The sequence below is a fragment of the Carlito syrichta genome, unplaced genomic scaffold, assembly GCF_000164805.1.
Source record: "Carlito syrichta isolate Samal-C Ts95f unplaced genomic scaffold, Tarsius_syrichta-2.0.1 Scaffold305636, whole genome shotgun sequence".
NCBI classification, from domain to species: Eukaryota; Metazoa; Chordata; class Mammalia; order Primates; family Tarsiidae; genus Carlito; species Carlito syrichta.
In genome coordinates this window covers 101,880-123,066 of record NW_007249732.1, presented here as the reverse complement: position 1 = coordinate 123,066, position 21,187 = coordinate 101,880, and the positions used below count along the sequence as shown (strand labels likewise).

Here is a 21,187-nt window from a genome sequence, read left to right as displayed (position 1 = left end):
TCATTGTTAATTTCTTTTTTTTTTTTTTTTTTGAGTTGGAGTCTCACTCCATTGCCTAGGCTGGAGTGCAGTGGCATGTTCACAGTCACCCCAGTGTTGACCTGTTGGACTCAGGCGATCCTTCTGCCTCAGCCTTCCAAGTAGCCAGAACTATAGGCACACACTACCATGCCCGGCTAATTTATTTTATTTTATTTTTTTATTGTAGAGATGAGGTCTTGCCAAGTGGCCCAGGCTGTTCTTGAACCGTGGGCTCATGCAGTCCGCTCACTGCGGCCTCCCAAAGTGCTGGGATTATAGGCTTGAGCCACCATGCCCAGCTTGTTACTTTCAACATAAGGGTAGGGAGAGTCAGTCAGTTGAGAAGCAACAGTTCAACATGAATAAAGATTTTTTTCCAGCTAGGCCACAAGTGTCACAATGAAAACAAATTTCCTGTTTTTGTTTTACTCCGAAGATATACTGACACCTACATACCTCAGTTTCCCCTCCCTTTCCTTCCAGTTGGTTACCAAGGGGGCAAAATTAATACAAAGAAAGCTCTTAAGTCTCAGAACCCTCACCTGGTTAGGACTGCCCCACTCCACCTGTTTATCTGCTCTCTGAGAATCCTGGGGAAAAACAGAAGGCAGTCTTAATGACTCTCTGTAACAAAGGTCCTCCCCTGCAGCCAGGATCTGGCTGGTACTGACCTCTGCCCCGGGAGAGAGAGGGGTTCTTCCATCCTCACAGGTCCTGCAGGCCTCCAGGTGAGAGGTCAGTGACCTTCTCCCTCACTGGCCTTTGGCTCTCTGGGACCCAGTTGTATGGCTTGGACTACCTCTTAGACCAGGCTTTGGGCTAAAGGGGGCTGGCGTCAGATACCCGGCAAGACTGAGACAAAGGGGCAAGGCCTGCTGCTGCTGGTTCAGACCTTCGCTTTCCACTGTTTTGGCTTTGCCTGCAGGGCTTACGGCACCTTCTCCATTGTCTAGACCAGATGCCCAGATCTCAGAGCCAGGGGTCTGGAGACAGAGAGAGTGGGGCTGCCTCCCCTCAACCTGGGCCTAGCCTCCACTGTCAGTCAGGTGGCCGGGCCTTCCTGAAGTGTTGAAGGTGCATCTACATTCTGGGAAGGCTTTGATCTTGGCTCTTTCTCCCTCCTCTGTTGGCCCCCTTGGGGCCCATCTGACTGGAGCTGAGGGCCCTCCCCTGGGCCTGCCCACAGGTGCTTGCTTCCCCCCCACTAGGTTCTTGCCAAGGTCTCAACACTCCAGACTGGGACATGTGGCCTGACACCTGGAGAAACACTTATGTATGGGCCTCTCTCTGCCCCTGCCCCCTGCATGCCAGATTCTTAGATGAAGAGAGGAAGGGTCTTCACTTTCGCCTCAGAGATCCAAGGCACTGGGGAACGCATGCGGTCTGGAGTCAGGAGACCCAGCCCTGGGGCAGGACACCTACTCTGGGACCCACTTTTCTCATCTGTAAAACAGGATGGGCCAGGCGTCGTGGCTGATGCCTATAATCCCAGCACTTTGGGAGGCAGAAGCGAGAGGATTGCCTGAGTCCAGGGGTTCGAGACCAGCCTGGGCAACTTGATGAGACCTCAGTTCTACAACGTATCAACAAATTAGCCGGGCATGGTGGTGTGCACCTGTAGTCCCAGCTACTTGGAAGGCTGAGGCGGAGGGATTCCCTGAGTCCAGCAGGTTGAGGCTGCGGTGGCTGTGAGTGTGCCACTGCACTCCAGCCTGGGCGACAGGGTGAGACTCCAATGCAAAACAAAACAAAAACAGGATGGTAGTATCCGAAAGAGCAGGTAGGGCAGCACAAGGCCCCTTGGAGTCCAGTAGCCATGACTGTAGAGCAGGCCTCACCTGAACATCTCGGTCGCTTCACTAAGTGCTTTATGGGTACCATTTAACCCTCACAATGATCCTGTAAAATAGGGAAACAGAGGCACAGAGGTTCCATAACCTACCCAAGGTCTCATAACCAGTAAAATGGCAGGAGTGGGTCTGAGCTCGCAGCCGGTTCCAGAGCATCTGGCTTCCTCAGAAAGTCGATATAACCGCTCCTGGGAGAAGGAAAAGCAGGGCATGTGGGAGACAGCAGGCCTTCTCGGGGCTTTCTGCTCCTTTCTGCTCACCTTTTTTCTTTTTTCCCCTCAAGACAAGAGATGGGTGAGTGAGGCTGGAATTAATGAGTCTGTTATTCCAAACAAGGTTGATTTTTAAAAAGTTAATGGGTCTGGAGAGGGGGCAGGAAGGGAAAGCCCAGGGAGGACAACTTAGAACTACAGATGTCTTGGAGACCTGGAGGCCAGGAGAGCACGCCCAGGGGAGGGTCTTCATGATTGCAGTTCACTTTTCTCTTGCCCACATTCCATTTGGGTAAATAAACGCCCTGAAAATATGTCCTTGGTGTATCCCGATGGAAGGTAGGCTTGAAGAAAGGGGAAAATCCAGTTGCAGAGAGAGGGAAAGGAGGGTCTGGAGACAGAAGGGAGGGAGGGGAGAGAGGAACAGTTGGAGAAGTGGATCTCAGAGGGTGGGAGAAAGGGCTGCAAGGCGGTCTTCCCCTAGGGCCTGGGTTCTTGACATTGTCTACCCAAGGGTTACTCTCTCCTCATCCTATTGCCTGTCCTTATTCCAAAGGAATTGCATCTTTTATCCTAACAGTCATACCTTCTTCACATGTTTCTTGGCATTCATTCATTCATTCAACAATTGTTCATCAGGTGTCCTCAGGCTCTGGGTGGTGTGCTGGGCATGGAAGAAAGGGAGATGAATTGAACCCGGCTCTGGTCTGGGGCTGCTTGCTTGTCCTGTGAAAAGCCAGACAAGCAGCTACACAAGCAGCTCAAGGACAGGGTGGTGGGGGGCAAGGGCTGTGAGAGAACTCAGAGGAGTTCCTTGCAGGGGATGACACCCAAGTTGAATGCTGAACTAAGAGAGAGACTATTAAGATGGAATTGTCTAGGTGAAGCGGAGGGAAGAAGGGTGCTCCTGGCAGAGTGGGACTCACCAGATCAGTAGTTTCTTCAGCATGACTCAGGTCTTGGAGTAGAGTGGGTAGGGCGCTGGGGCTTGAACCCTGGTCAAGCCAGTTAACTCCTCTGAGACTCAGTGTTCCCCTCAATAAAATGGGGATAAGCACAGCACCTACATCAGACAGTTGTCATGAGGATTAAATGAGGTGATACAAGTTAGTCCTTAAAAACGCCTGATACAAGATAACTAACTGCTCTATCCACACTTTGGTTGTGGTTGCACATGGTTAGGCTTTGTGTAGGGTGGGAGAGTGTGTGTCCACACGTGTGTGTGATGAAGCTGGAAGGGGAGGCGGGGACTGGATTATGAAGCTATACTAGGGACTGTAACAGGGAGTCAGTGGGGAGCCACTGAGGGCTATCTTTCCTGCTAACTCACCATGAACGGCTCTGAGGCCTACCTTCCCCCTTGTTCTCACCTCCCAGGCTCCATCTCTCTCCTCACTTCTTTCCCCCATACTTACCATCACTCCCTCGTGTCTTTGCTCAGAATTTGAATACTCACCATCCAAAATTCTAAGAACTGGTCAGTGTAAGCTGGCAGAACCAGATGCCTGGGATTCTGATCTCAAAATGACATGCTGGGATTCTGATCTGAAAACGATGTGCATGTTTGTTCCTAAAAGACATCTCCTTTTGCTTTCAGCAGTGAGAAGAGGAAGAGAAGCCGGAGGGCCTCCCAACAGGAGGGTCTCCTCCAAGCCCATTTCCAGCTTCTTGACTTGGATATGGGCCAGGGTATTGGCCAGTCAGCCTGTCCCTTTCCTTTTTCTCAACTAAATGAAGTCTTCTTGGACAGATATCGACGGGGTAGTTACAATTTATAGGGCTATGGCCTTTGACGATCCTCACTGGCCTGGCCCAGAGTCTTTGCAAAATACTGGGGTTGGCTGTTGCTAGAATAAAAGGCTAAGTCTTAAGATCCTTCATGACCCATCCCAGTCTGCCTCTTCAGCCCATCCCTCAACACTTAATTCCATCCTTAACTACTTACAGGACCTTTTTTTTTTTTTTTGAGTTGGAGTCCCATTGTCACCCAGGCTGGGGTAGTGGCACACTCACAGCCACCTACGGCCTTGACCTGCTAGGTACAGGCAATCCTTCCACTTCAGCCTTCCAAGAAGCTGCAACCACAGGCGTGGGCCACCACGGCTGGCTAATTTTTTGGTTTATTGTAGAGACAAGGTCTTGCCAAATTGTCTAGGCTGGTCTCGAACTTCTGGGCTCAGGCAATCCTCGGCCTCTGCCTCCCAAAGTGCTCGGATAACAGGCCTCAGCCACACCTGGCCTCACAGGAACCTTTAGTAGAGTTCACTGACATGTTGAGACCCTGAGTCACCTTACCTGTCCCCCATGGGTGGAGAATTACCTGCTGGCATTTTTCTTAAGGTGTGCTATATGCTATTCAATGTCACACCACGATGCCCTCCTACCCCTCTGGATTCTTGTCCTCTAGTGAGAAACACTATTTTTCCCTAGTACTGCCTTGCCATGAATTTAAAAACAAAAGTACCAGGCGTGGTGGCTCTTGCCTGGAATCCCAGCACTTTGGGAGGAGAGGCGAGAGGATTGCACAAGTCCAGGGGATCAAGACCAGCCTGGGAAAGATGGTAAGACCCTGTCTCTACAATAAATAGAAAAATTAGCTAGGTGTGGTGGTGCATGCCTGGGGTTCCAGCTACTTGGAAGACTGAGGCAGGATTGCCTGAACCCAGGGAGAGGCTGCGGTGGCCGTGAGCATGCCACTGTACTCCAGCCTGGGTGAGAAACAAAAAACAAAAAGCACCAACAAAACCATCTTTATTGAAATATAATTCATACACCATAAACACCACCTTTCAGAGTGACTGTAGCTCAGTGGTTTTGTTATGTTCAAATTGTACAACTATTGCTACCAAGCCCTAAACATTCTCATCACTCCAAAAAGAAAATGTGCCTATTAGCGGTCACTCCCCACTTTTCCCACTCATCTGTGTTCAGTCTCTATCACGTGGCTATTAAACCAGGCAATGTGTGGTCTTTCGCATCCAGCTTTGACATGTACTCTTAATGAATCCTCACAACAATCTTGAGATAGAAATTTCCACCCCACTGTGTCTCTGGCTTCTGTTTCCTTTACCTAGCAGCAGTCATTCATTCAAGGAAATGGACAGTCTCCCAAACCATTAGGAGACCTACTTCTTCACAGTGTTGGTCCCTGTGCAGCAGGAAAGAAAAAAGTGTGTGTGTGGGGGGGTGGGTGAGCCAGCACAGACCTGGTAAACTCTCTGGCATGACCACTCTGGAACAGTGTATAATGAACAACAAAACCAACACTTGGCAAACATTACTTAAAAGTATTTTTTTATTTAACTTTAATTTCTGAGGTAAAATACTTTTTTCTTTCAACTTCCATAACAAAATACAGAGCTATCAGATACCCCTGGAAAAAATATGTATATTATACATATATTTCTATAACATTACATCATATATATAATATATATGCAAAAATTTGAGACTTTATAGAAAGCGGAACATCTAAAGGCACTGCACAATGGAGTTAAGATTACTTACATTTTATGTACATATACACACTTTATTCTGCTTAAGCGGACAGCTAGTGACATCATCGTTCACGTGTGAATGTCTCATTCACAAATCCCTGCATCACAATTTTATAATTCAAAGAATGCCTAAATATTTCAAAACAAATTAACTGGTAACTTTTTTTTTTCCCTAAGAAGAAAGCAAGAATGAAACAGTTTTTGAAAGACTGAATCAAAGTTTTCTTATAAACAAAATAAAAATGTATGTTCCATTACTGTTTACAAAACAAAGCACAAACATAATTATGGAATAAATAAAAACAAGGGACAAACAGCCAGCTGACTCTACCCCCTTGGTGAGAAGGGACATACTTCAACTTTTTTAATGCTTCTGAAAGTTTCTTGGCCCGGGGAGGACTGGGGTGCAGTGGTTCCCTGTGTTAGCGAGCTGGGTTTAATGCAGTGCAGCTTGAACACCAGGGTGAGGGGTCTTGAAGTGTTTCTATTTCACTCCTACCCATTCAGGGAAGAAGATGAGCTCAGTAAGGCTGGATGCCCTAAGAGATCTCTACTGCTTGCTTTTTCTACGGATAAAAAAAAGCAAACTTTACACCAACATGTTTTTGATCAATAGAATTTCAAGAGACTTATATTTGCAAGTTTTTAAAAATATTTAGGACAGCAAAACTTGGGAAAAAATGGGGGAAAAAAACAGGTCTGGTTTTTGTCCCCCTTCCCCACCTGCTGCTGGACAGTGATGAGATACTTGCAGAAGAGAAAGGCCTGGCTGTGGGCCAGGCTGGTGACAGGTGTGGCCAGGAGTGGGCTAGAGGAGGAACTATCTCCCAGTCCTTTGCTCCAGAAGTCTCAATGACCTCTATGTTCCCCGGTCCACTTCCTGAGCAAGTCTGAGCTCAGCTCTGTATAAGGGATCCTCCCCCAGTCCAACCCCAGTGTGCAGTGCAAACCAAGAGTTTACTGGTGGAATGGCAACTGAAGGAAACAGTTAAACACCAATTTCTTAAAGCCAAAAAATATCTGTTAAGGAGTTGAACGTTTTTTGAGCACTTTTTCAAGTGTAAAAGCAGTGACTTTTTGTCCAAACAGAAGCAGCATCTAGGAATTAATTCTGGCACTTGGGTTCTAGGGGTTACAGGTGTGCATCGTGGATTCTTCCCCTCTTACTTTAAAGGCCTCATGTTTCTATTCCTGAGTTCATATCGACACCTGCTGGCCCTCCCCAGCGGACAGTGGGCGGTCAGCTAGCCTCCCTGGTTAGATTGGGCAACGCCAAGCAGAGATCCCCCTCCGCCTGCTGGGATTGCTTTCTGGTTCAGAGGTAAGTCGAAGTGCAGAGAAAGAAACTGACAAAAGCACAACCACCAAAGGCAGTCTGACCAATGCCTGAGTTGCTGGGAACCACTCTCCCAGTCCCTTTCCTGGGGAAAGACAGGTCACTCATGGAAATGGAATTACACAAGGGGGAGGACACTTGCCAAAAAGTAGTATGACGGACTCAAGTTATCCCATGCCATCCACTGTCTCACTCACCTGCCCACCTTTCCTGAGCCCCTCTTGTACAAGCAGTATAGTTTAAAAAAGAACCCACCCCCCATTAGAAGACAGCTTCAAATGTTACTCAGTATAGAGTTCACTAGGCTAAGGTGGAGTCAGGAATTTCTCCAATTCCTAGACACTATCCCTGTGCCACCTATTCCCCTCATCAGATATGATTTTTCCTTGCCATGCTGTAGACGTGGGTGGACGTGAGCTGCAGTCTGCAGGCACCTGTGCACACACACAAGGTCTCTCTGCTCCTAGTCCAGGCCCCTCTGCCTCTCATAAGATTAATACTTTCTCATTCCTGTGAAGTTGTTGGAAGGGAACAGCCCATGAAGAAACAAGTTCCAACTGCCTGTAGTCTCACACAGGATAGTCAACAGAATGTGAGAACCGAACGATCTAGGCAAATGGGTAATGGCAAGAACGGCAACACAACAGGACACCAGCTCTCATTTGCACCAGGCCTCCCGGTATCTGGCTGCCTTCTGTCTTCCTTCCACCTCTTCCTTCAGTCTCAACATCCACTTGTACCCCCTGCTACCTTCCGCATTTTCAGGTATCATCAACCCTTGATCCCACAATCGTCCCCTTTTGCTACTAACCCCAACATCATCAAGGGAATGACTATGTATCAGCTAGAAATATAACCATGTCTCAACATTCCTGGATTATCTGAAAAACTGTCCATGCCCTTTTACAGGTTTATGTTGACAGACCCGTATCACCTTAAAGTATGTTCATAGTTAAGGCTTGACTTAAGAGAATGTAAGAGAACCAGACATAATGGAAAGACACCATCAATAACATTGTCAGGCCTCTCAGTGAACTCACTCATAGTCACACTTTGGTTTGGCTCTCCAAACCCACAATGGAAAAGGAAAAATGGAGCATCTGTTTTGTTTTAAAGGCATTGGGTTACTTCCTCCTGCCCTCTTTTCTTCCCTGAACAAGAGTTTACCACTCCTCATGGCTTCTTAATAGGTGAAGTAGGTGAAAAGTCCAAAAAACTCACAGCAGGGCTTCCTTTCTTAGCCACACAGCTGACAGGTGCCAGCTCCTGTGCCTTCCCAGCCCTACTCTAGCTGGTAGTACGTTCGTGTTTCCTGAAGACATTTTTTAAAAAGGAAAAGAAAAATGCCAAACAACCACCACCAAACACAACAAAAAAAAAAACAGGAAAAAAAGGAAAAAGAGTGACATCTGAACACCCCCCCCACCCTCCCACCCCATTAAGACTGAGATTATCTTATTCCTCCTCTGAAGTAATTATAAAGAAACATTTCAGGCAAAATATTTCGTATTAATGGTCTCCCACTGCTCAACCTCCCAACCACGCCCTTTTCCCTTTTATGTATATGTTTTGGAGCAAAACAAATTCAGTAATGGCTTTCCATATATAAATACAATAGAAAAGAAAGAAGTCTGGAACCTGAACTGTCATGGGACCAAAAAGGAACCCGGCCCTTTAGAAGTTTCCTTGTCAGAAAGTGTAAGCCTTCACAGGAAACAGAGGCTCCTCTTCCTTTCAGTTCAATACCCTCCCTACTTACCAGAAAAAAAAGTGTGTTCATATCCCACCTCATTTACAACAGAAGATACCCCACCCTAACCCAAACATAAAATACAAGTCTATACCCCTAGAATGATCAAACCAGCCTAATTCCCTCCCCCCCAAAATCTTGCTACATAAATACATGTATTGGGTTATAGTATAGACAGCTCCCCATCCACATCCAGTCCTAAGCATCGGCAGCCGCTGCTGCCAAGCCCCGAGGTCCTGACCCGTTCCAAAGGAACTTGCCACTCTTGCTCAGCTCCCGGGCTTCAGGGTCATCGTTCCAGCGCCGCTTCAACCGAAGCTTGGGGGGCATCAGGGCATCCTCCTTCTTCTCAGGCACACTGGGCTCTTTGCCAGGCCTGTCCTCACTGTCTTCAGTCACCTCCAGGGGTTCTTCACTTGCGTTAATGGGTACGGAGGGCCAGACGGGTGGTGCAGCAGGGCGGGCAAAGATGGTGCCTTTTTCCTCTTCTCTGGTCCTGCTTGGCACAGTGCCCTCTTCCTGAGAGTGCTCCTCCTTCTCTCGTGCTAACTGCCTGAGGCTCTCGGGATCCTTTTCGGAGGCAGGCTCCACCTTAATTCTCGGGGGGATAGGAGCCACTGCGGGTGCAGCGACTGGTGTGGACTCCTCGCTGCTCTCCACCCTCTCCCGGTTCTTCCGCCCAACTGGTGGGGGCTGCAGCTTGATAGAGAACTGAGCTGACTCCTCAGGATGCATTTGGCACTGCAGTGGCGGGACCATGAGCCCCGGGTAACGGGGAAAAGTCCGAGGACTCAGATGGTAGTTGAACACAGAACAGGCTTGAGAATGAAGGTAGTGTTTCATTTCCTCAGGGTTGAAGGAGAAGCAACTGCTGCTGGTGAAGGGGCTCAGGCCTGGTGATGGGCTATAGGAGAAGATGGTGGGAGTCAGGGAGAGGGCTGGTGAAATGGGGACATTAAGGACACCTCCGCGGCCAGGGATCGGAGAGACAGCAAAGGGACTGTGGGGGTCAGGATACATCCCTGGCCTGGTGAACAGAGGAAGCATTATATCAGGCTTGCGTTTCTGATGGCCAATCCCGCCCCCACCAACAGCATTCCTGGAGGATATGAGGTCCATGCCCCGGCGCCAGTCAGGGGCTGAGCCATCCTCCAGCTCTGAAAGCTCTGCCTTTCTATCAGTACCATTACTCGACTCCTGGCCAGTAGTAGTTAGGGAGCTGGCAGAGAATCGCCCTGGCTGCACATCACTGGTTGGAGAATGGGTGTCCAGAGGTGGAAAGTGGAACCGGGAAGAGGCTGTTGGCACTGGTGGTGCACTCTGAGGAACCACACCTGTGATGGTGGTGGAGACAAAAGGCTGCATTAGAAATCCAGTCATTTTTAATCCACTTTTAATTATTCTAACCAACTGCAAAATGTTTAATAGCAGCAGGAAACAAACATTCCAAGTGAACTGAACTGCACAATTCCCCATCTTCCTGTAACTATTGCTCAGCTGCTTCTACTTATTGTAGTCGCCATCTTTCTCTGGGCTTTTATTGTCTTACTGTCTGAACTATCACGAATTGCTTCTCTATATTCTAAAACCTAAATTCTATGTGGCAGGAACTTCTTACTGTTTTCAATTGTACTCCGAGTAGTTCAGGGTTTAATAAGTAATTTGCAATAAATCTTAAGTTGAATGAATGAATGAATGTGCACAATAGCCTTATCCCCAGTAACTCTAAAAATTGTGTATATATTATCTGTCTCAATTTTTACCTTTGTAAACAGTCTTATTTTCATAGTTTTGGCCACATCAGTAAAGCAAGCAAACCAAACCAGACCAAAACAAAAAAACAACCAGCAAAACTGGATATAACATGTATATAAAGCACTAACCCTTTGTACCCAGAGATACATCACATATCACTTACTAGCAACTCGACCACTTTTTTACGAAATAGTGAAAATGAATCACTTCATAATACATTTATAGTGTTGGAACTAATTATTTTATTGTAGTGACATTTGGTTTATCATGGAATTTTGGACATCGAGGAACTTATTTATGACAAAAAAATTACAATTTTGTATGTTTTTCTAACATGTGGTAATGTGAGAAACAGTCACCGACATACATTGCAGTTTCATTGATACATGTGGTGAAGCAGCAATTTGTCTAACTTCTTCCACCTGGTGTTTTTCTATTTCAGCAGACAATGCAGTCTTGTTTTCTTCCTCCCACATTATTACGTACTTTATTGTCCGATCTTTAGTTCAAAGACAATGTGGAAGGATGAACTCTTGATTTCCTAAAAACCACTTTTCAACTGATCAATCAGAAGTTTGACAAATTTCAAGTGAGACATTAAGTTTGTCCTGTATAATCACCAGCAATCTCTTTAGAGGGGACATTCGTGTGGTTTACTAGATTCACAATTTATTTATAATAGATTTACTGAGTGCAAAGGGTTAAAAACCCAAACCCTGTGCCTCACAAACACGAAAAAGACTGTATATTAGTAAAAACAGATTAATCAAAAAGGTTGTATGTTTATTAAGTCTTTTTTGCATGCCTTTGATCATTTCTGATATACAATCCCTACTGCACAGATTCAAATAATTGAAACAACCTCTTCAAATCTATAATGCCCTAGCAAATTCTATGGAAGGATCTCCATTTCCATCCTGCTTTCAAACACTGAGAAGGCTGGGAAAAAAATCCAGGACATACTACTCATTTTCTCAAGTCTGCTTGCTAAAATTTGAAGCTCTAAGTGATAACATACACTGTGCTAATCATGTCAACCTTAGAGGTTCACAAGTTTTCGAATTCTCCCAAAGGTCCTCTTGATAAATAAGGCACGAGAAAGGTATGCCATCTGAGGACTCAGGGACCACGTGGGTTCCTGGGAGGTGTTAGTAGCTCCTAATCATGAGGGTTCTTTACACTCCAATGCAGAGATGAGCAAGGAAGAAGGGGGGGGGAAAGGGAAAAGAAGAAATAAAAATAGGTATAGTGAACCAGGAGGTGCATGTGAGGTCAGGACTTGCTCTCAATCAGCTGGTGCCTTCTACTCTATGTATAACAGATGTGACTCGAGTCTGTGGGTACGTATTAAGACCAGCTTTCTAGGTACATGTGACTGGGTGACATTGTACCAGAGCAGTAATTCCCAAACTGATGTTCCATTGTTTTGCAGAACTTTTTTTTTTTTTAAAGCCACCAATTTCAGACTTTTCAAATGATTTGACTAAAGCAAATAAGGTCTCAGGCCAAAAGTATCTCTTCTCCTAGCTTTATTAGTGGCTAAATTCTGTCCTTTTTTGATTCTTTTGATCTTGACTTTTTTCTTTTTTTTGCCCAGACTGGAGTGCAGTGGCTGGGAGCGGGCTCCAGCGATCCCTCCGCCTCAGCCTTCCAAGTAGCTGGAACTACAGCTACCACGCCCGGCTAATTTTTTTGCTTTATCGTAGAGAAGAGGTTTTGCCAAGTTGCCCAGGCGGGTCTCGAACCCGTGGGCTCAGGCAATCCACTCACCTCAGCCTCCCAAAGCGCAGGATTACAGGCTGAGCCACCAAGCCCGGCTGATTTTTTTTTTTTTTTTTGAGTTGGAGTCTCACTCTGTCGCCCAGGTTGGAGTGCAGTGGCACACTCACTGCCACCTCAGTGTCAACCCACTGGGCTCAGGCGATCCTTCTACCTCAGCCTTCCAGGTAGCCAGAACTACAGGCGTGCGCTACCATGCCTGGCTAATTGTTTTGGATTTATTGTAGAGATGAGATCTCGCCAAATTGCCCAGGCTGTTCGATCTTGACTTTTTATTAAGAGCACATCTATATTCAAAAACAAAAAATCCAATTCTACGCATTCAGAAGGACAGAAGTATAATGTGCAGGGGAAGGGAGGGGCCTGTCTCCTAAGTAACTTAGAAATGTGTTTGATTAAATCTACTTTAAAAAAAAACACACAAAAAAACTGGAGGATATCTTAGTCTTTGCATATGCTAAGATATACCATAATCTGTAAGGAGATACAAGTTACATTTTCCAAATGTATTTAGGCACAGAAAAGGTAGTCAAGACTAGGAGAAACGTTGGGAAGGGAGCACTCTGGCCTCTTAACTCTGGACAACTGGAGTGGCCCTATTTTTATATATTATATGTTGAGATACCAAATCTAAGATTTTGCTTGGAAAAAAGTTTGTTGCTAAAAAAGAAAGTCTGAATCCTACTGCTTTGGAAAAAGATCACCTCCATGAAGTCACCATGAAATTCAAGTAGGAGAGTTGAAAAGACTGGGTGTGAATCTCAGTTCTGGCACCTCCTACCTTGTGGCCTAGTGTAAGTAACAAATGGGAGGGTCTGACCCCCTTTGGCAAAAGGGAAATCACAAGGTCATTGCCTAGCTCTAACCCTAGTCCTACCGCTTATTATTTGTGTGCCTCTGGAAAACGTATCTTTAAAATAGGTAATAGGACCAATCTTAACTTTATGAGGATTAAGAATTAATATTTGTAAAGCTCTGGGACTAGTACTGGTGCAAAGAATATTGCATGTACTTGTTAAAATATTTTTTTATTAGATAGTAATCATGGTATAAAAATCAAAACTTAAGAAGACACCTGTCATTCAAATATGGGCTATATATAATAGTATGACATCAATATTAAAGTGCTTTGGGTGTGGTAATATTATTGTGGTTATGGAGAATGTCCTTGTTCCTGAGAAATACAAGCTGAAGTACACAGGGGCGAAATGTCATGATGTCTGCAACTTAATCTCAAAAGATTTAAAAAGTACATATAAATAGAAAGAGATAAAGCAAATGTGGCTACAACATTAACCATTAGTAAATCCAGATAAAGTTCACTGTTCCTCTAATTTTTCTGTAAGTTTGAAGTTTTCCAAAATAAGTATAAAAAACTGGGGTGGGGATGAGGAAGAGGGTTAGGGAGGCACAGGCTGGGGTCTCCAGTCTATCCCTGAACTGGTCTGTTCTGCCCCATACCCAGACAGGTAACCATTTTTACTAGCATCTTCTTTATCTTTCCAATGCTTCTTATGCAAATGTAAGAAAATATTAAAATACATGTAATAATGTATTTTATAGGATATTTTAAATGATAAAAATGAGATACTGTACACAGAAGCACTTTACCCTAAACTGTTAACAGTGAGTAGGATTACAGGGAAGGGAAAAGATTGAGTATTTATCTCTTTATGCAATTCTGTACTATTTGGCTATGTTACAATTAGCCACGTATTGCCTTTATTTTTAAAAACACAGATCAGAATGGTCCACTTGTATCAACCTACGTTGTTGACACATCTCTCTGGCCTCCAGGATCTAAATCCATGCAGCTTTACTTAGATTACTTATCACATTTTAAATTGTATTAAACCTGGTATATCTTATCTCTCCTGCTAAACTTTAAACTCCTTCAGGGAAAGAACTCCTCTGAAATCTTTTGTCTTTAGGGCTTAACATATTATCTGTTGAACAAATAAATAAATCTCAATCTAGAGGGGGAATGTATGATCTATCAAATAAGAGCTAGATTTCAATAGCTCAATCTCTCAGGAATCATTTCCTAAGAAAGTGTTCAACAGATAACTATTCAATCTACTCTGACCAATCTTTAACTTTGCTGCCATCATCCCATAATTGTGTCATTTGTAAAATGTGGACAATGAGACATACACTTTCCTGGGCTGAAAGCGTTGAATGAGGTAATTCACACAACCACTACGTAAAAGTACCTCTACTGAGTAGGTGCTCAATAAATGTTACATTCCTTTGTCCTCATAGGTAAAAGTTCTCTGTAAATTAAGGACTCTAGTTCTCTGGAGTTGTTTGTAGCTAGGTGAACAAGTATTAATAGCATGCCTAAAATGAAATGTACAGTTTTGCTTTCCTTATGACTTTTTGATTAAGATCTTGAGCTTGGTCAAGGATCAATGTTGGTTTAATTGCCTTCAGGCAGCACAGGTGTGCTAGGTCACCACTGTTTGGTTTCCAGATCAGAGTCTTCAAAGTGAGGGTCCAGATTTCCTTGCCCTGGAAAACCACATTACAAATTCTCTAGGGCTACTGGATGCCCCATTCTAGGTTGTCCAGGTGACTGGAGTTCTGAGTTTTCAATAGACAAAAATGGGTCAAAGAGAGAAAAACAAGACCTATAAAACATATTTTGGGGGGGTAGGGTAAAGGAGTATGAATATCAGTACATTCTTTAAAACTGCTGGTATACCAATCTAGAGTCTCAATTCCTCTAGGCGCATAGGGAAGGGGTAAGAGTGAGAAATAGAGGAAACAAGATTCCAGTGGCCAGGACAGGCCTGATTTCCTAACGCCTCTCCCTCAGGCACAAGGAAAGAAAACAGGTTGTAATTAGAAGGATGCATTCCAGCACCACTTTTTTTTTTTTAAATGCATGCCCCAGGGATAGGAGGGAGTGGTTACAGAAGGGGAGATGGAACTGTAATGATAGCAGAGGCAAGCTAAAACTGCCCTAACTTGTTGTGTGTAGTAATTACATATCTGCAATGGATCTCAACATTATATTCTCTCAGCCACACCCCCAGCTCTTATTTTTCAGGTTTCTTCCAACTTTGCTCTGAGAAGCTGTATTACTGCAGAATCATGGTCAGGTTTCTTTCCCTTAACATACAAGACCACAAAGACAGAGCATTGATAGATGGGTCAGAAGACAGTTAAATACAATCTACAGTAGTCCCCCCTTATCTTAGGTTTCATTTTCCACTGTTTTAGTTGCCCAAGGAGGCCTGGAAATAGGTGAGTAAAGAATAAAAAAGTTTTGAGACAGAAAAAACATTCACAGGTTTATTACAATAGATTGCTAAAACTGTTCTTACTATTGTTAATCGCTTACTGTGCTGAACTTATAAATTAAACGGTATCACAGGTATGTATAAAAAAAGACATCATACTATCCATGGCTTGAGAATCCGCTGGGGGGGAGTCTTAAAAAATATATATCCCTAGAATATGGGGGGAAGGCTACTGTATTTTCATGGGCGGGGGTATAATTTGTATCTTAGAAAACCCCACAAACAAACAAACAAACAAACAAAACACCACATACAACAACAAAACCTCTTAAGAGGCTGTCATCTGCATCAAGAGAAGCAGACCTCAAATCTCTGTGAGGAGCTGTGATGGAAAGTTAGAACCTGGAGAGTCAGGAGGGGAAGCCCTGCTGCACTTAAAAGAAGAGGTTAAGTAACCCCAGCATCTTATTCTTTGAGCGACTTGCTAGCACAGATCAAAGACACTGCTTTTCACTGCAAACATGTGAACCTCCCCTTCTCTGATCAAGGATGCTGTGGTTTTGATGATATTCACTTGATAAGTGAGAGCTTGGTAGTTTCACAGAAAATCGGAAGTGTTTGTAGAAACAGGTTCCCATCTATCAAAGAGCCACTGGGCAGTATGTAAAACTGAGTCCTGAACTGAAAGATCAACACAAACCTATGAAACAGCATTCCCAAACAGAATAGTATAATAATATCCAGAAGTTCATAAATAATATGTCAAAAAAAAGGAACCAAATAAATAAATAAACCAAACAAATCTATATAATCTGTTACTCTCTTTATGAGTGAGATGAATGAGAAGACTTGAGCAAGAATTATCGAGGCAATCCAAAGGATCACGTTATTTCAGTGTTTCTAAAATCTCCTTAAACATATCATTTCTTAGACTTGGGTTTTTAGAATTCTCTTTTTCTTTTTTTTTTTTGAGATGGAGTCTCACTCTGTCACCCAGACTGAGTGCACCCGGCTACTGCAGCCTCGACCTGCTGGGCTCCGGCGATCCTTCCGCCTCAGCCTTCCAGCAGCTGGAACTACAGGCGTGCACTACCACGCCCGGCTAGTTTTTTGATTTATTGTAGAGATGAGGTCTCGCCAAGTTGTTCAGGTGGTTCTCGAACCCACGGGCTCAGGCAATCCCCTCACCTCAGCCTCCCAAAGTGCGGGATTACAGGCTGAGCCACCAAGCCCGGCTGAATTCTCTTTTTTCAACTCAAAATTCATTCCCCAAGACGGTTTGCATCTTACCACTTGACCGGATATTGATGAATGGGTAGTTGGGCATCACCAGTTTGTTGAAATTAAATTTATAAGTAAACCTTTTCCCTTTTGTTTTATGAAGGATCCTCTTGTTGTAATAGTATCTGTAAGAAAACAGCAATGCATGTCAATTTATCTTGTAACTATTGACAGCTTTTGATATCCCTATGTAACCACTAGGACCAAAAATTTTTGCTATAAATATTACTTATAAATATCACTATCATTCTTTTACAGCCTGGCCCTCTTGGTTGGAGGTAGGAAACCTAAGAGCTTACTTTTCTCATTTAGTTATCAACTGAGCTCTAATCTTTTACTAGAGCTGTACAAAGACAACTTCACTTTGAGATTCTGAATACCTATCCTAGCCCCAACCATTTTTCTTCTCCATCTTTCTACAATTTCAACTCTATAGTTCATTTCCTTCCTGTTCTATTACATGTCACTAACTGCCTAGTTTTTCTTTCTGTCTTGCCCAGGTGGGACACTTAGACTTGATGTGGTTAGTCTGGATGCCTAAGATCAAGGCATAGACAAAGGAATGCAGAACTTTTTTACGGCAGCAGGTCAAACAATGGCATGCACTGATCTAGAAAACAGCAGCCAGCATGGCCCGCTTCACCTTCAAAGACTCAAAGGGATGTGAGATGCTCCAGCATAGCCATTGCACAGTTTTTTACATTCAGGGTCACTAAGAATAAAGAAAGGCAGAGAACTTCAATGTACTTGGAACCTTTGGCCTTATATCTATCCAGTAGCACAGGTCATAAACTGCCTTCTGGCCCCTTGAGGGCTAAAGGGTTATGAAATGTAAAGACTGTCAAGGGGAAAAAGAGAACCCGAGAAAGCATATAGTGAACAATCTTTAGACATGTTGGCGCAACCTATGAACTGACAACTGAGTTCCTGAAGAGACAGGCCAGTACCATTCAGGGAGCCTTCCTCCTGTGAGCTTGCTTTACTCTTTTCTAGTTTCTTCCAAGAAAGCCCAAAGAGAAATTCTAATAGCTCCCTGATAGAGAATCCAAATGAATCCTTTGGATTATAAAATGAGCTCCAATCCATGTTTCACTATACACCTTCGCCCACCATAGAGCAGACTCGGCTGTCTGTCAGGATCCAGTGCCAGCCACACTGGAATTCCCTCCTACATATAACCAAAGATATGCCTTTTCTCCTCCTGTGCCTGTGCTACTCAGATTCAACAGCTCTTCTACTCCCACTTTAAAGCCACACATTATTCACTAAGATAGTGTAGTCTCTTATCATCTGATACCCCTTTTTATCTAACATTACCAAACTGCTTTGTCTCCTAATCTGTTAACACCACAGATTTGGGAATCCCTTCCCTTACCTTAGGGCCCGGCTCAGCTTGTCATAATTCATCTGTGGTTTGCATTTCCTGCGGCCCCAGAGGCGGGCCACCTCATCTGGATCCTTGATGACAAACTCCCCATACTCTCCCTGCTGCCAGGCGATGACATGGCGGAACTCTTCCTTCTGCAGCAACTCCAGGATGAAGTGCCACAGCTGGATCTGCCGGGAGCCTGGGGATGACTCCGTTTTGTAGGCCCAATCAGGAAACTGATACCCTTTTTAACACAAAAAGGGTAAGATCAAGGTAGTTAGGAGCTAGGTACATGAGGGGAGACCCAGAATTATTTTTTGGAGGGCTGACCCTTTATAGTACAGGCTCCCCTCACTAGGTAAGTGTTCTAAGAACCCATTGACATCAGTGTATCAGTTAGCATTGTTATAAGAGGCTTAGCTGGCTTCAGTTAAGTTTTTTTGGAAAGTCTTTCAACACATTTGACAATTTCGTGACGGTTGATTTACGAGCACACCTGCCCACACCATGCTGAGTGTTCAGCAATTTTTTTGTTTGTTTGTTTAACCAAAAACAGCATGACCTCTGTGCCTTACTCTCCCTATTGAGTGAATTGTTTTCCTGATGAAAAAAGTCTTCAGAGGGGAACATTTTGCTGATGTGGAAGTGGGAAAAACAAAAAAATAGCAGAAGCACTAAAAGGCATCATAATTGCCAAGCTCAAAAACTGTTTTGAGCAGTGGAAAAAAGCATCTTGACAGGTATATTGCATCAAATGGAGTACTTTGAAGGTAACTGAAGTTTAAACACGTAAGAATAAATATACAACATTTTATAAATAAATTCCGGGTTTTTTTGGGGTCCCCCCTCATACCTACTAGCACCCTCAACTACTCATTCCACTGCTCAGGATCTCTAGAGTGTTCTGCACACATGCCATAAACACCCTTTCAGTCAGCTAGGACTAACCATAACAGGGAGAGGAAAGCACAGAAGTTAACTATTCTTGTGGCAACCATTAAATCTGATAGAGTTGGACAGCAGCACCCAGGTGTCCTAATCTCTTATCCTTTCATACATTACTAAATCTCACACCCAGTTTCTATGAGGGCATGAAAGTGCCAAAGGGAACAAGCAGGAAAGATAAACTAATGTAGGAAAATACAGCTAAAAACCCTCTACCCCCAAGGTTGGAACTGTGTCTGTAGCAGGAAAGTGACTCTAACACTTGGGATACGGGTGTGGTGACCAGACATGTTAAATATGCATCCATAGGAAACAAGCCTACGACTGTCCTAGCAGTATCCACCCAGTCAAGAGGCTGTCAGTTATGGTCTGACATTTGTGAACAGAGCCCAAGTGAGGAGAACAGGAACCACTGAGGGACATTCCAGGCACATTAGAGACAATTAGCTTCTGCTCACCTCCACCTCCTTCTGGCTTTTCCACGATGCTACAACCTGCTTTCATTTTCGCCCTCCTGCTGAGAGACACAAGCCACACAATTACTTTTAAATCCTATTTATTTATTATCCTCCCAAGGTTTTCAGGCACAGCCTTTTCCCAGGGAAAACTTCATTTTTCCTGTCTTTCCTTCCTTATGCAATCCTCTTTCTTTCAAATATGTCACCTCCAAACTGCTAATCCCCAAGTCATCAAATGATGGGCCTCAGGTCATCAGCTTCAAAAGTCATAATTATCTCTCACCTGACTTTAAACCACAAAGCGTAAACACTGTTTTAAATATTTGCTTTCTTCCTCCGACCAATCCTTCAGATGGAAAAAAAAAAAGAAAAAAAAAGAAAAGAAAAGGTGCTGTGAAACGGGTCCAAAAATTCAGCCAAAACAAGCTAAACAGTTTGTCTTCTATTACTAGACAAGCCCAGATGCCAAGATACACAAGCCTGAGTTCACCCAGATGTACCAGTTTAAAGAAGGGTGAAAAAAATCCAAATTCATCTGATTCCTACTCAAGAATGAACATCTGATTTTGATTTATTTTACTGAATTATGTGGATGGGAGAAAAAAAGCCCTCCCATCAGAAACTGCCCCCTCCTCCTTGGAAAATAACCTGGGATACAGGAAGTAAACATACCATATGTATGATCACTCCACACTCCCAAAGGCTTTTTTTTCTGGGAAAACTTTACATTTTCCTCCATTAATAATAAAGAAAAAAAGCGCAGGCATTTTTGAAGACCTTCTAGCCAATGAGTGGAGGGAGTCTTGCTGTGATCTGAATTCATTCTATCCTCAATAAATTTCCAGTTCCTAGCAGCAAGCAGCTTTGTGTCAGTCAATCCTTATCAAAAAGGAGGGAGGGGTGAAACTGCCAGAGGGACATGGGGGCTGGAGAGGGCAGATATACCCTCATTGTTTCGCAGGGTGGATGACAGGCCCTTAGCACCCACATTAGCAGGACGGCCCCGGGGTGGAGGGCAAATTCCTAATCCCAAAAATTTCATCTAAACTAGGATTCCTCTAGATTCTTTGAATTTTTTTTCCCCCCTCATCATACACATTAAGGATATCGGCAAGTTTCAGTCTACCGGGGCCGAGGACAAGACAAATACCCCCAGGAAGGAGAAAACAGACACAGAACACAGACACACACGAGGTATACAATAAGGCACCAGGGCTGAGGCAGGAGCTTCCTCTCCTATCCAAGTGACAATGGGGGAGGAAAAACACGAATTTCCCCACTGCTCCAGGAAGCTGCCCTGAACTATCCCTCCTAGAATGCGCGCTGTCGGGTCGCGGGGCCTTTGCGCTGCCGCAGGAACGCCCTTCAACCAGCACGGCTTGGGGTCCCAACCCCTCGGCAACGACGACCCGACCGGGAAGCCCCCTCTTGACGATCCAGCTAGCCAACTTTCCCCACAAAAGCCCCCTTCCCAGGATCCCGGAGGCGCCTATGCACGCCTTTCGCAAATTCACTCCGGGGACACAGCGTCCAAGCAGGACCGCTCGTCTCAATTCTGCAAAGCCAGGCCCCTGTCCTCACTCGGATCGCGACCACTCCCCGAACAAGTGAGGCATGCACAGTTGGGAGATGCGGGTTTCCCAGAGTGGCTCCCGGTCCAGCTCCCGCAGCCTCCTAGCTACTCGCCTC

At 44.5% G+C, this 21,187-nt stretch overlaps 1 protein-coding gene across 1 annotated transcript; it reads right to left on the bottom strand.

Moving 5' to 3' along the window:
• Positions 1 to 8,864: 8,864 nt before the first annotated feature.
• On the bottom strand, positions 8,865 to 19,553 carry LOC103264247 (ETS translocation variant 3). The gene is made up of 4 exons (XM_008061886.2): positions 19,499 to 19,553; positions 18,102 to 18,339; positions 16,736 to 16,851; positions 8,865 to 10,000 (listed from the first exon to the last, which is right to left on the bottom strand). The coding sequence occupies exons 1-4, from the start codon at positions 19,542 to 19,544 to the stop codon at positions 8,865 to 8,867; spliced, it is 1,536 nt and encodes a 511-aa protein (XP_008060077.1). The 5' UTR covers positions 19,545 to 19,553.
• Between the last annotated feature and the right edge of the window lie 1,634 nt (positions 19,554 to 21,187).